General features: G+C 42.1%; 2 protein-coding genes and 1 long non-coding RNA gene across 6 annotated transcripts; 1 reads left to right on the forward strand and 2 right to left on the reverse strand.

Annotated features, from left to right (window-relative positions):
* Positions 1 to 545: 545 nt before the first annotated feature.
* On the reverse strand, positions 546 to 2,874 carry LOC109510515 (C2 domain-containing protein At1g53590-like). Of its 2 annotated transcripts, none has more exons than XM_019860863.1 (2): positions 2,786 to 2,874; positions 546 to 1,134 (listed from the first exon to the last, which is right to left on the reverse strand). In XM_019860863.1, exon 2 carries the CDS (start codon positions 1,130 to 1,132, stop codon positions 737 to 739), a length of 396 nt encoding a protein of 131 aa, XP_019716422.1. In that variant the 5' UTR covers positions 1,133 to 1,134; positions 2,786 to 2,874; the 3' UTR covers positions 546 to 736. The 2 variants fall into 2 exon arrangements, with proteins under 2 accessions (XP_019716422.1, XP_019716424.1); XM_019860865.1 differs by lacking the exon at positions 2,786 to 2,874 and adding an exon at positions 1,790 to 1,811.
* A 1,311-nt stretch (positions 2,875 to 4,185) lies between these two features.
* Positions 4,186 to 14,832, forward strand: fam151b (family with sequence similarity 151 member B). 3 transcript variants are annotated; one of them, XR_002167154.1, is made up of 6 exons: positions 4,186 to 4,571; positions 5,430 to 5,589; positions 5,675 to 5,892; positions 7,042 to 7,177; positions 12,949 to 13,149; positions 14,820 to 14,832. XR_002167154.1 is itself a non-coding variant. In XM_019860997.1 (6 exons), the coding sequence occupies exons 3-6, from the start codon at positions 5,441 to 5,443 to the stop codon at positions 13,094 to 13,096; spliced, it is 651 nt and encodes a 216-aa protein (XP_019716556.1). In that variant the 5' UTR covers positions 4,469 to 4,571; positions 4,721 to 4,752; positions 5,430 to 5,440; the 3' UTR covers positions 13,097 to 13,184. The 3 variants fall into 3 exon arrangements, 2 of the variants coding, with proteins under 2 accessions (XP_019716555.1, XP_019716556.1); XM_019860997.1 differs by lacking the exon at positions 14,820 to 14,832 and adding an exon at positions 4,721 to 4,752 and having other exon boundaries at positions 4,469 to 4,571; positions 12,949 to 13,184; XM_019860996.1 differs by lacking the exon at positions 14,820 to 14,832 and having other exon boundaries at positions 12,949 to 13,184.
* Positions 13,698 to 14,226, reverse strand: LOC109510589 (uncharacterized). Its single transcript, XR_002167155.1, has 2 exons — positions 13,944 to 14,226; positions 13,698 to 13,910 (listed from the first exon to the last, which is right to left on the reverse strand). It is a non-coding gene; the product is annotated as an uncharacterized LOC109510589 (long non-coding RNA).
* Positions 14,833 to 16,484: the final 1,652 nt, after the last annotated feature.

Below are 16,484 nucleotides of genomic sequence, written 5' to 3' on the forward strand. Positions count from 1 at the left end.
CAGAGACAAACAAGCATCCATGCTCACACTCACACCTCAGGACAATTTAGAGTGTCCAGTCAACCTACCATGTGGGAGGAAATCAGAGTACCCAGAGAAAGAACATGCAAACTCCACACAGGAGGCCGGACCCAGAATCAGAAACCTGCAGCTCTGCACTGGGTGGCAGGCGTGCTAACCAGTCGCCCACCATGCTGCGTCATACTAAGCTCAAAGTGTTAACCTGTCACCTTTGACCACATCACCTGCCACCTTTCTTATTTTAAGAGTTCACTTTTGTGTTTTGGTGTGCCAGTGATGGCATGCCTCGATATTGCTGATTAATGAATGGGTATTTGTAAGTTTGCTCTTCTGATTAAGTAGCTATACTTGAGTGAACACAATCAGCAACAAGTTGGAGCTGTAAAATTACATTGCAATCACAGAAATATGGTACCTAGCTCTCAGTGTTATTTCTGAGTTCATTGAACTTTGCAAAGTAGGAAATGCTCATTGTGTGCCATTGTGTCACCGTTGCCATTTGATCGTGCAATCACATGACGTCATTTGACTGTTGAACCAGACTTTATTTCTGTTTGACAGCATTGACAACAGCAGAAAAACCAATAATATTGTGTATTTGTTGGTAAACCAGGATTTGTGAATGACTGCAGTCAAATATCCACAGCATCCTTTCTTCAGAAGTCCTCTATGGGAAGGATGCAAACTTGCAAAAGAATCCCATCTTCAATGCTTATTAATTGTGTTGCTCGAGGGTGTAGGCATAATGGAGGGTGCCACCTTTCGTCAGGAAGCAGTCGTGCTCGTGGGTTCCAGGTCGGATCTGTCTCTGGCACACTCCCAGCTGGTCGTCAAAGATCAAATCCCTGTCATAAACCTCAAGCCTCAAGACGTCACGCTCCTGGGCCTTGAAATAGGAGAACTCCTCCTCCCACCAAGGGTTAACGGTGTCCTTCCGGACCGCTGTTTTGCCCAGAGTGGCGGAGCCACAAAACACCTTGACGTAGCCATCTGTGATCCCCAAAATGTCAGAGGGGAGGCCACTGGCACGCAAGTTAAACACCCTGAGCTGAGCCTGCGCCACAGGCAGAGCACATAGCACCAGAAGAAGGAGGGACAGACTTGAGGCCATGACTGTGAAGGTGAATGGAGAATCGCATATTAGTGGTAGGAAGGAGAGGAGGAGTAAATTAATGTTTCTTTTTTAGAATGATGACTGTTATGATTATAATTGAATGTGTAAAAAGCATGACATTAAGATTTCAAGAAGATACTCTTTTGCATGTACATCAACTCGAACTTATCTCGCGCAATGACTGAAAATTCAACATATAAATAACTCTGAAATTGTGTTTGGTTACCAACACTTCTCTCCAGAAATGAGTACACCTTTGAAAAGTAAGCCTATTAAGTTTCTTCGTAATCAGAACACCAATCTTCCAAATCACACTGATGGTTCGATTTAATCTTCAACTCAGTGTGTAGATTATAAATATTTAATTTGAGATTTTGATTTCCCCAATTTATCTTTTTTTTTTTAAATCGAGATACATCCATCCATTCATTTTCCGAACTGCTTTATCCTCACAAGGGTGGCGGCGCGGGCTGGAGCCTATCCCAGCTGTCTTCGGGCAGCAGGCAGGGACACCCTGAACCGGTTGCCAGCCAATCGCAGGGCACACACACAGACGAACAACCATCCATGCTCACACTCACACCTAGGGACAATTTAGAGTGTTCAATCAGTCTGCCATGCATGTTTTTGGAATGTGGGATGAAACCGGATTACCTGGAGAACAGACACGGGGAGAACATGCAAACTCCACACAGGAAGGCCGAGGCCGGGATCGAACCCACGAGCTCTTCACTGTGAGGTCGACACGCTAACCACTGGCCACCTCAAGATACATTATTTCACAAATAAAATGAATCACACTTGTGTTTTAGTTCAAGGGGTCCCCAACCTTTTTTGCCCCACGGACTGGTTTATGTCAGACAATATTTTCAGGTGTGGCAGAAATAATACAACAAAATAATATGGTATGAGCTGCATGAAAACTGTGGTGTTTTCAAAATATAACAATAAACACAAGGAGCGTCTAATCTGGCCGCAACACTGATCGCTATGGCAATGTTTAATGCCTTCAAAATACGACACAACGCAAATTCAAAGTGCATGAAAATGACGACTCACCACAGCCCCGAGCTTGATTTTCTGCAACCAGACGGTCCCATCTCGGGGTAATAGGAGACAATGACACCTCAAGTGTGTGGTTTATGTCCAGTCTACTTCGTAATTTTGTTTTAGTCGCCGTTGCTGCAGAAAACCCCCACCTCACACAGGTAGGATGTCGGAAATAGCAACAGTGCTATTGTGGCGATCTCAGAGTATTCAGCCATAACTTTAATCCAGTTGTCTCGAACGTACTTTTAAGGCCGCCGTCATTTGCGATCTCCAGCAGTTTTTTTACTAATTTTGCCAGCTCCGGCGTTTTGTTTTTAGTGTAATGGGTCACGTGACGGAGAAGTGTGGCTTGATTTGTGGCAAGCGTGACACAGACGGATGTAACGGAGAATCCGGTAATTTTTCAAAATAAAACATATTTCGTATTCCGAGATAAATAAAACGGAATTAAGGCAAGTTCTTTCTGTGCGGCCCGGTACCAAATGCCCTGCGGACCGGTGGTTGGGACCCCTGTTTTAGTTGTCAAAGTAGTACCAGTAATAAGCAATAGTAACAGTGGTAAAAGCAGGCAGTGTGACAAGGTGCTTGCCTTCATCTTACCTGTGTTCTTAGTGTCTTGTTTCTCACCTCTGTCAGAACTTCGATCTTTTTAAATGCCAGCAGGGCTCGTATCAGTCTGATAACGCTGTTCCAAAATTCCCAGAAAGCACAACCTGGGCCGTTCTCAGCATTTCGTAACGCAATGTGTGAGCAGGATGCATGAAGCCTGACATAACTGGGCCATGAACAGGAATTTTAGAAAATGGAAGGAGGAGTGTGTGTGCTTGTCACAGAAATGACTCAGAAACACAGGGAGGATGGAACCAGAATCGAATCCGCGACCTCTGCATTGTGTGGCAGACGTGCAAACAACTCGATCACTGTGCCACGCTAATATCGGTACATTTAATAATAATAATAATAATCATAATAATAATAATAATAATACATTTTATATTACACAGAGATCATTTTTCGAGGATTGGTTTGAGGGGAACATGGTCTTTGTCACACCTTATGGATGACAATGGTGCCTTATTGATTTATGATCATTTTAGCTGCAAACGTAATTTCAGGCCATCAAGTTGTAACTGTAATAAATTCTTAATTGCCCTTCCACAGCAATTTGTGCCCCCATCTCTGTCTTCCAAAAATAATATTTCATAAAAAACAAAATAAAAATAATATTCAACGCAACTTTGATGAGGCTACACTAAACAAGTTAAGAACTATCTATTTGAATCTTCCAATACCCCCAAAATGAAGGAAATACATTTTAAAATTATGAATAATATTTACCCATACTAAAAATTACTGATATCACACTTTATTATTGAAGACATTACATGATCTTTCTGAAACAATGACAATGAAACTACTGACCATGTTTTTCGCTTGTCCAATTATCCAATTTTTCTGGAAGGCTGTAAACCTCCTATGATCGCATCTTTTCCTGCCTCATTATGAAGAAATCATACAACTATTACATATAACTAAAATTTTATCTCACTCGTCCAAAGAAGAATAAGGAGATCTCTACAAATCGAATTTTATATGTGGTAAGGTTCATCCACAAGAAAGAATGTAACAAAATCTAACCCTTTTTATTTTCAGTTTCATAAACGTATTTGGCATTTACATGAATGTTAAATAAAAGCATAAAGCCACCGGAAATAGATAGAATCAGTTGAATTGAATGCATTGATTTATTTCTTTTTTGCTCTCTCTCATGTGGTTGAGAGGAAAGAAATTTCATCTGTGCTGTACAGGCATGTTGCACATAGAGCAAATTTGACAATAAAGTTGACTTGATTTAACTTGACTTGTATACCTAAATAAACCTGAAAAAACGCCCTGAATTTCCGTACGGTCGGAGTGGCACAATCACGCAAAAAAACAAAAACAAAAAAAAAAACAGGGTGCTGTGAGATTTCCGAACGCTTTTTGACGCTTATCTCTTTCCGTCTTCCGGTAGGACTGAATCATTCGGGAGAGCGAGGAGGGACGTGTGAGGTCTTTGAACGTTTAACCAGCAAAGACGATATCATAGTAACTTATTATTCCACGGGCGAAATGTATGCAGCACGGTCATTATTATGAATGTGATACTTATCTTACGTATGTCCTTATTTTTGTGTCTCATGTCAGTCGTGCGTAGCCAGTGGAATCGTCCTAAAACAATGTTCATAAGCAGCTCGAATTTAATTTAACGGTATAATATGCTGTCAAAAGATGTGTGAACAGCTGGTGGAGTATTTTCAGGGTCAGATACAAAAGAAAGACGCTGCTGAAGTGAGATGGTCACACGGAGTGAACAGTAGGAGCAAACTGGCCAAGGCTCTTCAAGGTGAGACGTATGTTTTCTGTTTACGAATTACAGCAAACTCACGCCGTGTATTTTAAGAGTTTGGGGTCAATGTCCGGGAGTGGCTGCTTTTAACACCTCAAACTTCCGTTCTGTAATCATTCCATCCTCCATTTATTATCTGACAACAGTGAAAACACCAGACATACTCGCTCCATAAAATGTACGATTTGATTATCGCAATACTAATTCGAATAATACCTGAAACGAAAGTAATTTTCACTCTGCTGTCTGTATGTGATTGCTCATTCCTACCGATTGCTGTCAGGCTGCTGAATAAACATATGTGAAAACCTGTAACCATTGTAAATAGAACAGCCACCTTACGCAGTGTTTTTCTATGCTATTGCTAATTTATTATTTTTATTCTACAAATATATTGCTAATGCTTTATTTTATATTGCACTTATATTGAACCGTGTACAGTTCTTTTCTGAAACATTTATTTTGTGCAATGAAACACTTTATCCCCCCCCCCCAATTTTGCTGCTGTTGACTGCAAATTTCCCCAGTGTGGGACAAATAAAGGTTATCTTATCTTATTTTGTTCCTATCTTATCTTAAATGTGATGCATCAAAGCCTCTTCATTCTGAAGTGATGCATCAAAGCCTCTTCATTCTGAAGGCTGCCTCACAACCCTCAAACAACTACATGCAACATATCCATATAGACATCTCTCTCTCTCTCTCTCTCGCTCTCGCTCTCGCTCTCTCTCTCTCTCTCTCTCTCTCTCTCTCTCTCTCTCTATATATATATATATATATAGATATAGATATTCTCCTGCACGGGCAATAACTTATTGGCTTATTGCCAATAATCCAACCTCCTTTTTCTCTCAGGTACCGCTCATATGATTGAGGCTGACATAATCGTAAGAGGCCATGACCCTAAGGAGCCTATCATGGGCCACCCTCCTGACACTGACAGTGATATAACACTGAAGGAATGGCTTGAATGTGTCAAGTTGCATGACAAGGGGATCAAACTCGACTTCAAGAGGTGAGACATAATCAGATGACGTTCTTTCAAAGTGGTGAGAGCTGACATGATGCTATTTCTAACCCATTTTGGTCCTTCCTAACAGCCAGGAGGCGGTGTCTATTTCTGTAGCCCTGTTGAAGGAAGCACTGGCTCAAATGACCTCTCCTGTGTGGATCAATGCTGACGTCCTTCCAGGACCCGGAAGTCAGACCAAACCATTGGAGCCTCACGCATTCCTGGCTGCTGTAAAGACTCTTCCCACTAACATTGTACTCTCCCTTGGCTGGACCACAAAGTGGACTGCAGGGATAGATAATCCAGGTGAGTGTGCATTAGAGGGTGACACGGGAGGAGATTTACAATCCTCTCCCATCCCGCTCCCACAAGAAATGTGTCCTCCCGTACCGCTCCCATTTTGGAAGTCAGCTACATTACAAAAAGGGAGGAAAAAAATGAAAGCTTATCACCCACTTTTCCTCATTGACTCTCCGAAGTACATATATTTTTCGTACTAGTGGATAATACCACTCCCATACAGCAGGATTCCTAAAAAAATGTCTCTACCTGGTTAGTGCTAGTCTCTTGGCTGTTTGGATTTATGGTATGCATATTTGCACGACTTTTATATTGCCTACTATGACATTGGAGGCTGATATTTATCAGAAATAGGTCATATAAGCAGAACAAATATTCACCGTGTAGCCTTTCCTCACGTGTACTTTATATGATGTTTGATGTATTTTTTATTCATTTTCAGTCAATGGATTTTTTTTTTACATTCATTGGCGTTTCAATGCCGCAATATTCTTGCAAGTTTGGCTTGCACTTTCTCACAGGCAGTCAAGGGCGTTGTAAACAAGTCATTTTAATGTGTTTTTTGGAAGATTGAACAGTTAAGCACTTGAACAATTTTGATGTAGCTTGAGAAACAAAAAAAACTAAGTGGCAAAATGACTTGGACTTCACAAAAATAAAAGATTGGGGCTAGTAACAAAAAAAAGAGGTCAAATTAATCTAAAAAAATTTGGTCAGGGTATAATTAAGACAAATTGAAGAGGATACAGTTGAGTTGAGTTTAACGTCTATCCATCTATCTCAATGGCGGGCGGGCAATGGGTTTTGGAGCTGAGGCTTCAATGGGCATTTAGTGATCTAATCCACCTCTTAATAACGCCATAATGTGACAATATGTAAACATTAAATTGTTGTTACCGGTTAAACTTGTCTCGGTGCATGTTAAAGCTTAGCTAAATTAGCTTAGCATTGATTGTTCTATCCATCATTAAACAGTGATCGAGTGTGGGTGTAAAGTGGTGTGATTATTGTGGCAAATCCATCCATCCATTTTCTGATCCGGATTGCGGGGTCGATTACACAAGGAATTGATGGAATAATCAATGCCATAATTGATTTTAAAAAGATTGGTTCGTGGCATCCCTTGCATAACATAAATACTGTAATCTTTTTCAGGTTACAGTTGGGAAATGGTGCATGAGATGCAGAACATATGTCAAAGCCTGGAACATCTTGTCACCTTCCCAGTCCGGGCGGCCCTTTTGTCCCAGTCTGTCTCTGAGCTCACATGGCTGCTGCAACAGTCGGACAGGTGACTGGCTCTCACGCACACTTCATTTGTTGTTGTTGTAATGTTTATTAAATAGTCACTTGAGATTAGGGCTGCCACAAATGATTATTTTGCGAGTCGGCGTATCATCAACAGTAGTGCAGTTAGCGGTAGCCGACTAATCGAATCATATGCAAAACGCGGCATAGCATTAGACAGCATGAATACTTTTAGGTATATACAAATTAATAATAGACAATTAAGGTGAGAGTACATTCAACTTTGATTAAACTCTAGAGCTTTCCTGACATGATTATAAATGATGGAGCAAGTTAAATTTAAGGCAATACTGTGGCCTTAATTTTTTTTTTTTTTTTTTTTGCTGTAAATGATCAGTGGATTTTAAAATGGACCCAAAAACTATTAAGAAAACTCTACAATAAACTGTGTATTTAAATTGTATCCAAAATGTTTTGTTTTTCTTCATTGTATGCATAATTTAAAAGTAGTAAATTGACCTACACAATCAAAAGGTAGTATGCAACTGATACAAAAAAAAAAGTTATAGATTAGGGGGAAGATAATTTTTTTTCTTTTTTAAGCACTATATATTCGTATATTGTAACGAACTGGGTTATGTTGGCGTCCCAACCAGGACATTGTCTGACAATGTTATATCAAACACACGCCATAACGTGTGTGCTAACTCGGGCTAGCTTCCAGACACGACCTGTCAGAAATGAAATCGGGCATCATTCACAACGTGCTTCTTTTCAGATGATCAAGTACCACTTACTAATGCTCCCGTCATCCATAAGTAGACACGACAATATATTGGCGTACTAAATGGGCATTGCATTACATCAAACACACACGGTAGCATGTGTGTGCTAATGCTAGCTTCTTAACACGACTGTCCCTGTGTCAGAGATGAAATTGGGTATTAGCTGTAACGTGCTTCCTTTTTATAGGCGTTTCCCCTATTTCCACACAGTATGTCATTATGGTTATAATAATGAACAATATAATGTATATACCGGTAATGTCTTCTTATGCAGCACATCCTTGGTTTTGTACAGGATGCCGATGATTTTTTTACCTTTTTCCAAATAAAACCCATTGAGGTTAGGCCATTTGAGAAGCTTAATTCTATCCAGTAGTATCCATTTCAAAACTCTTCTTAACCCTTTCATGCACCCTGTAACCTGATAACATGATAAGCTGTCCACTGCAGAAACCGCTGTCCCTGAACGGGTTAATGTGTGTTTTGGGTCATCTGTTTGGAATACCAATGGTGTCTGAGTTTTAACAGTCGAGGTAATTGTCCTTCTTTTGGGTGCGAATGTCCAAGAACCAACCATCAACGCTTTTGACAGAACAGAGTTGAATGTTCCAACCAACGGTGATCCCAAACACATCTTAAAACTGGTTTTGGAATGCATGAAGCAGCTTCTGGAATGGTATTCCCAAAATGCCGACCTCAATCCTATTTTAAGTATGTCGATAGACTATGCTTAAAAAGCGGGGACAGTGCTCGAAAAACAAGTACTAGAAATGGGTTCGACCGATTCTGCGGAGAAGAATAGTCAAATGTCAATACTATTGAAATTGTGTGTTGTGTTATCATTCCACTGTGGAAAAAATGATTAAATCAGTCATTCCTTAATAATTTGCCAGATTTATGCGGATGACGATGAGTTGAGTCTAATGTCACCTTTGCAATGCAATGGTGCAAACTGGTATTACCTGTTTGGTGTTGAAATAAAGTAGGCACAGACACTTTGCCCACATGTAGCCTTGACAAACATCTAGTTCAGGGGTGCCCATTACGTCGATCCTGATCGACCGGTAGATCTAGGACAGGTCCGAAGTAGATCCGAGCGTTGTCGAGGAGAAAAAAAAACAACCATTTGTGTGTCTTTGTACATGTTAGTAATATAGTTTTTGTGTTAATGCACGCTGCACCCTAATCATCCTATCAGTCTCATTTTCACAAAAACATATTTAAAAACTAAAATAAAATAAAGCAGGTAAATCATTAACCTACGGTGGCGCGTGATTACGTCACCGGAAGTTGTTAGCGCTCAGCAGTCTGTAATTGCAGCTTGTGATCAGACCTGTTGCGCTATATATTTTATCGGCATTATTCTCATTCAGAGTTTGCTTCGTGTACAATTCACCGAGGGCACGGGCAAAGAATAAGAATCTAGAGGGCCCAGAGCAGCACTTTAAAACGGCACGTGTGATCTACGAGAGTTTTAACAGGCTGCAAAAGTGCATCGCATGCCTCCGCGTCAGGCTGTTTCTCATCATGGCATGCGTGTGCGCGTGTGTGTGTGTGTGTGCGCGGTAAGGGGCGATCCCGAGAGGTTGATTGAAAAGTCGATCTAAGGTCCAAAAAGTTTGGGCACCCCTGATCTATTTAGCATGTGGAACAACAAGGCAATGTGTTCTTTGGCCCACAGACTGTGTGGGTGGCTCAAACTGCGCCTCCCATTGTGATTTACGTGAGTAGTGTGGTACAAAGTGGAAAAGGTGAATGTAGATAAGAGGATGTGATGATTCATTCAATCAGTCACGGTGCAGATACGGTTTCGTTTTACCCAGCGAAGCGTCACAGGAATACAGCTCATATGAATGTGTCCTTTATGTACGTGCACTATAATAACTGTCGCTCCATCACTATTAGTCATGCAACTGTGTAGATGGTTCAGACATCAACGCACTTTTGTTCACAAGGATATTCTTTCTCCAAAATTGTTTTCCAAGAGAAATTTTACCAAAACATCACATGGAAGTCAACGGATGAACACCTGCAAGACGTCCTGAGAATCAAAGCAAATATGGTCACGCTGACAATATAACTGCTTCACTCATTTTTCCTTTTGCCAAAATCAGACTTTTGAGGGAGGTGACTATCAATAGATAGCCCAAAAATGCCTACAAACACTTGGACACTTGTATCAGCTAAAAACAAAAATATTTTTGTTGTTTAGGACTTTTTGCGACATTTATATTGGATAATGAATTGTCTTGTTGCTGCAAAAATCGAAAAGAGTTTGTTTATAATTCTTTGAATTTAACATGAACTGTAAAGCTACATTTTCATATTTTCAGGGGGTTTTTGTTCATATTTTGAATTTGTATAATTTTGACATTTTTATGCAAAGTAAACATCTTAAGTCAAGTTTTCTCAATTTATTTGGGAAATAGTGTTTACTCTTTTCAATTAATCTGTTCTTCGATGTCCGTCCATGGGGCAGTGCTGAAAGCACCCAAGACACCTTTTGCGGAAGCGCCAGACGAAAATGGATACCATCAAACGTCATTAGTGATCTCAGGTAACACAGAGCCTATAAAAGCCTGCGGAAGACCGTCTTTCAGAACCTTTTTGCATGAAGGCCACTGGTTTTCGCTTTTCCCTTATGAGTGCTCTGTGATCACTTGGTCGGAGCTGCGTTTTTCTTTCCCACCCTCCTATGGCTGCGATGGCTTTGTTTGTGTTCGCCAAGGTGAACGTCTGTGTGTTACTTGGCTTTACGTGGCTCTACAAGCGTTTTCCTTCTTGTCTGGGGAACACGGGTGTGGGTAATCTTTCCTGGTCCAGGCACGTTGACGTTGCCAAGTTTGGTTGGCGCAGTCAGCTTTTATAAGAACCCTTTAGAAGAGCTCTCTGTAGTGTTCCTGTGGTTCCTGGGAAACTTTTCGGTTCGGCTGCAGTGGGGGGCGGTGGAACGGTTGGTTCAGGCTTGCAAAACCAGGAGACAGTTTTTGAGGCTTCCAAGGATCTTTGTCTCCCCTCGTGTTGCCGGGGGTACCGCTGCTATTCACCGTTCTCAACCTCTGCAGCAGTTTTGCCCTACTGGGTCATTCGGTGGCCAGTGGCCACCACGGAGGCCTGTGGTCGACTTTCACTCCTCTGCCTGCCTACCTTCTAGGCCACAGGTGTCGAAGTCCGGTCCTCGAGGGCCGGTGTCCTGCATGTTTTCCATCCCTCCCTGCTGCAACACACCTGATCCAAATGATCAGTTCATCAGCAAGCTCTATCGGAGCCTGATAGTGATCTTGATCATTTGAATCAGGTGTGTTGCAGCAGGGAGGGATGGAAAACATGCAGGACACCGGCCCTCGAGGACCGGACTTCGACACCTGTGTTCTAGGCTGTCCCAACCTGCAGGTCCTGCCTCTCGTTATAGGGCTTGAGGCGTTGGCTCTAGCTGTCATTTACTTTTCCTGTCAGCAGCTCATTTACTGTGCTCCTCTTACTTGAGATCTCCACTTTGACCCGTGGATACAGGATTCAGTTCAGACGCCAGGCCACTGTGTCCAGCTGGGTCATGGTGACCGTCATCAGAGACCCGGCGAAGGCCTTGGGGCGAGACCAGGAGCTCGCCACCCTGCTGAACAAGGATGCCATCGAAGCTGTGGATGTGTACCCCGGAGGCTTCTACTTCCGTTTCTTCCTCTTGTCAAAGACACCCAGGTTTTGCCCAATCCCGGACCTGAGGGGTCTCCATTATTAGCTCAACGTATTGGCTTTTCACTTGCTGCCTTTGTCCAACATCTTAATCGTCGCCCGAGGAGAGTGGTTCACTTCCATTGACCTGAAGGACGCTGACTTTCAAGTCCCCATCATGCTTTGTCAGGACGTTTCCACTGCTTTTCCTCCAGAGGTCGTCAGTGGCAGTTCCAGGCGGGTGCTTCCTTTCAACCTCTCACTCATGGGTCATGAAGGCTGCTGCCGGTCCCCTGCAATCTAGAGGCATGAAGGTGCTTCTGTACCTGGATGACTGACTGATCTGCGCACTGTCAGGTGGTCCGGGATACCTCTGTTCTGCTTTGACATGTGGCGAGCACAGATTGGCTTGAGTCAGTGGTTTGGGTGACAGGACCGAGCACATCAATGTACTGGAACTATGTGCAGCGCATTTGGCACTGTTCCATTTTTTTGGTGTGCCTGCGGGAACAGCATTTGCTTGTGCAATCCGGATACACTTCGGCAGGTTTCCACATAAACCACCAAGGGGGGACAAGGTCGGCCGGGTTGTTGCGGGCTTCCCAGCACCTTGTCAGGTAGGCTGCCCCACCGCCTGGCCAGCCTGCGGGCTGTGTATCTTCCAGGAGTCATGAACCAGGTAGCAGACTGTCTTCCGGGTGCCACAGGCTTTAAAAAAAAAAATGTATACACCCCGAGTCACCCGGGTTTACTGACTGTTTGTTGATGTTCATCCTCGTCCTCGGCTTGCAAGAAGGTGCATTCCATGCTTTCAGCACTGCCCCCTGGCGGTCATTCAGGACTCAAAGAAACATAGTTACATACATGACTGTCGTTTGGTTCACGGCTTTGAATTTCAGCCCCTGTGTGATTGAGTTTGACACCCTTGCATAGAGAACAGTGAAAATTGTTGTCGAGTACATGTACCCTGATATTAGAAGCGTGTGCGCCCCGGTTTGTGTTTGTGTGAAAGCCAGGCATTTAAATGAAATAAAAAAATATAAATACAAAATAAAAAAAACCCACACACAAAAGGTCAAATTTTTCTTTCTTTAAAATGTAGAAATCCTTTGCTTTCGTACTTTTATCTTTTTGATGAAAGAACACAAGGACATTCATTTTATTTTGTTGTTATTATTATTAATAATACTCAAAATTGTAAACATGATCTCTGAGTAAGGGTAGAATAACTGGGTCCCATCAATTACTTGAGCAACAGTGGGGAAGCCTGCTTCCATCATACTTGAGGAATTACAAGTGACGCTTTAATAGCCCATTGATGTGCTCAAAAATGATTATACACTTTTGTTGTGTGCAGGTATTCTCTAACAGTGTGGACTGGCCAGAACGACAAATTAAAAGTGGAGGACCTGCTGCCTTACAGAACATGTTTTGATGTCAACAGGATCTGCTATGACCTACCAGAAGCCCTAAGGACAGAGCTGACAAAGACTTTACAAAGATGAGACATCAGCAATCATTAGTCAGGCTGAAAATGGGAACCTTCAAACCTCTGGAAGTGTATTGTAATACTTTTTAATTAATTCATTAATTGCTTTTTAATTTTCAAGCGGTGTTGTGATAGTTACCGAGATGGGAGTCCTGCCCTTCCACTGCATGATTGGAGGTTTCTCATCATCTTTGAAGAGTGCTGTTTTGGAGCCTTGGAAGGCAAAACTGGTATCCATCTTCATTTCTGTGTAACTGTTCACAAAGTTTACGAAAAAGGAGAATGGTGGAAATTGGACAAAGTTCTCTACCTTATATTTGGTCCCTTGAATGACCCATGTTTCCTGGAGGTTGTTTGGAAGCTTCTCAACAATTGAATTTATGCCTCTAGCTGAGTCAAGGAAACTGAGGCCAGGCAGGTAACCTTCGTTCTTTGCAGTTTCTACTTCCAGAAGAAGGTCTGCAAGCTCTTGAAGACGTCGACTGTCTTTGGGAGAGATTTTAGGTACAGTAATCCCTCGTTTATCACGGTTAATGGGGACCAAAACTACCCTCGATAAACGAAAGTCCAGAGAAGTAGCGACCAATTAACATATACATAAAAAAAAATAATAATAATAATTGCCCCACGTGGGCCTTTGCTTGAGCAGAGCGCACTAACACACACACACACACACACACACACACAGGCCAGGGATCCCATGGCAGACGTGTTTATGATTAGTCAATTAAGGATGGAAGAGACCTGCTTTTTTTTCTTATAAGCCTTCTCTCTCTCTCTCTCTCTCTCTCTCTCTCTCTCTCTCTCTCTCTCTCTCTCTCTCTCTCTCTCTCAGCCACATACACAAACACACACACACCCACGCACACACTAGCAGCATCGTAAACAACACTTAAGACACGATTAAAGATCAAAGAGTAACCCACTGTAAGACAGAAAGAAGATGCACAGCCAATCAACATGGCTTTACATCTTCTCACCCCCCCAACCCCACATGTACTGTGTATGTTGCTCTATGTGACTCACTGTGTTTTTGATGACTTTCACTGCTTCTCGTGGACTTTTTGCAGACTTCAAAAAAAAACTTTTTTTTTTTAATGAATATGTTTGAAAAAATCCGCGATGCACCGAAGCCGCGATAAACGAACCGCGAACTAGCGAGGGATCACTGTACATTGTTGAATCGTTTGAATAGTGAAGCTTTGCTAACCTCTGGAAACATGAGCGCATGGTTAGGGCAGAAGAGTAAAAAGATGGTGCCTCAACTTGTCGAAAGAGGATGGAAGTGGATGCGATCACACCTCTCCACTGTTATGAATCAAAATGGCTACCTCACTGACTTTTTGGTGGTTTTAACTACTTCCGCCAGTAGGGCCACTTTACTGTACTGTACTGTAATGCAATTTTGGGTGGTTTTAACTACTTCCACCAAGAGGGGCACTGCACTGCATTGTAATACAATCACTGGGGACAGAATAGTGATAGTTACCTTGAAAGAAAAACCCAGGTCCTTTCTTGATTACTTGATTTAAAAAGTCACATAGTTACTTTACTGATGACTTGCTTGAAAAAGTAACTTAGATTACAATACTTTGATCGTTGTAGTCAGCAGATATCGACTACCCTGCGTAACAAAAAGTGATGCTGTTTTCCCACTTAATTGGAGGTGCGTTTTTAACTGTGACTGTAAGTTTGTTTTTATTAAAAATGATATGAAGACAACCTTTTTGACTGACCAGAATTATTTTAATTAAAAGGAATAATACGTCTTTTCAGGACTTAACATAATCAATACTGTAATAATAATTCCAGACTTCACATAACAAAAATAATATTTTCAATATTTCTAATTTATTTTTTAGTTAACATGTGTAACTGTTAATGGAATGTCAAAACCCAACATTTATAATGTACATTGTTTATAAATATAACTATTAAATTAGGGGCCCTTCTGCAGTCATCCAATCTGGTGTGACTTTGAAGGCATATTGCCCTGAGATCCTTTTTTTCTTTCATTTAATGCTTTTTGAAGTGACATAGGTAAGACTGTTGGCAACAAACCTTAACATTTTTTGTTTTTAGCTGACACAAATTCAAAATAGATTGAAAATTTGAAAAATTCAAACACTGCAGTTCCATCTTGAAAATGCGACTCTCCTTCCTTCTTGCTGTTTATGTACATGCGAGTCCCACGCTCTCAATTAGAGATGGGTGGATCAATACAAAATATTGACTATTTCGATCCAGAGTGCCCAATAGCAAGTATCAATATTTACAATTTTTTTTTTCTTGATCAAGCGGCAACGGTGGTCGACTGGTAATAGCATGTCTTTAGTTTGCATGTTTTTCCTGTGCCTGTGTGGGTTTTCTGTGGGTACTCCAGTTTACCCCCAAATTCCAAAAACATGCATGGCAGGTTAATGGAACACTCTAAATTGTCCCTCGGTATAAATGTGAGCGCGAATGGTTGTTCGTCTATGTTTGCCCTGCGATTGGCTAGCAACAAATTCAGGGTGTCCCTCCCCTACTGCCCGAAGAATGGAACAAAGTGATGTGGTAAAGCTACTGATTTGTTTGCAATATTCTTGTAATCGGCACTTATGTTTGTGTTCGGGCTCGGTGATATGACTAAAAAGTACATCACGATATCCAGGTTCTGCGCAGATTATAGAAAGGTTAATGCTGTGACTGAACCTGAGTGATTCATTTCCACTGACCAGGATGGAGGATTGTATGGATGCAGTGGGATCTGCTCTTCTGTTGAAGGGATACTGGAAGGTTCCACTGATTTCTTGTGATTCAGATTCAGCAAACTTTATTCATCCCCATGGGGTAATTTGGACTTAAGAGGCACGCTCTGCACAAGAAACATGAAAAACAAAGACGAACATGGGATACAGTGCAAAGGGCCTGTCGGTACTCGCCGTATGTACAGCGCCCCGAGATCTTAGTTGAGAAAAGTAAACACTAGGGAAGGAGGGGGAAAAAAAACATGCTCGAACTGTCCTCTTCTGAGGATAATTTAAGTCTAGGAGAAAAAAAGATTTCCCTGCACATCAAGCATATGACAGTTGCAACAAGTCACAAGACATAACATGTTGCAACAACATTGCAATAACATGTTGCAACAAGAAGTCACAAGACATAACATGTCTTGTGACTTGTTGCAACTGTGACTTGATGAGGGGGTGCGGATGGAGGGGGTGGGGGGGAGCGCGACGCAGCCCGACCGGCGTGCTGCCAGTCCATCCAGCGCACAGCAGATCAAGTCACATCACGGGGAAAAGCCAGGAGGAACGATGAAGGCGTTGATGATAAGGGCAGGCCGCAGCTGCTTCAAGGTCTGCTGATGGAGACAGTCCCAGCTTATCAGTCCAAGGCCGAGAGGGAGGGGGGGATGGGGG

Source organism: Hippocampus comes, unplaced genomic scaffold (assembly GCF_001891065.2).
Source record: "Hippocampus comes isolate QL1 unplaced genomic scaffold, H_comes_QL1_v1.1 scaffold130, whole genome shotgun sequence".
In the NCBI taxonomy this organism is placed as follows: domain Eukaryota; kingdom Metazoa; phylum Chordata; class Actinopteri; order Syngnathiformes; family Syngnathidae; genus Hippocampus; species Hippocampus comes.

Coding starts and splice junctions, on each gene's coding strand:
- fam151b (XM_019860996.1), top strand. CDS start 4,457: ATGTGTGAACAGCTGGTGGAGTATTTTCAGGGTCAGATACAAAAGAAA. Junction 4,572..5,429: donor ACTGGCCAAGGCTCTTCAAG/GTGAGACGTATG, acceptor TTTTTCTCTCAG/GTACCGCTCATATGATTGAG. Junction 7,178..12,948: donor CTGCTGCAACAGTCGGACAG/GTGACTGGCTCT, acceptor TGTTGTGTGCAG/GTATTCTCTAACAGTGTGGA.
- LOC109510515 (XM_019860863.1), bottom strand. CDS start 1,132: ATGGCCTCAAGTCTGTCCCTCCTTCTTCTGGTGCTATGTGCTCTGCCT.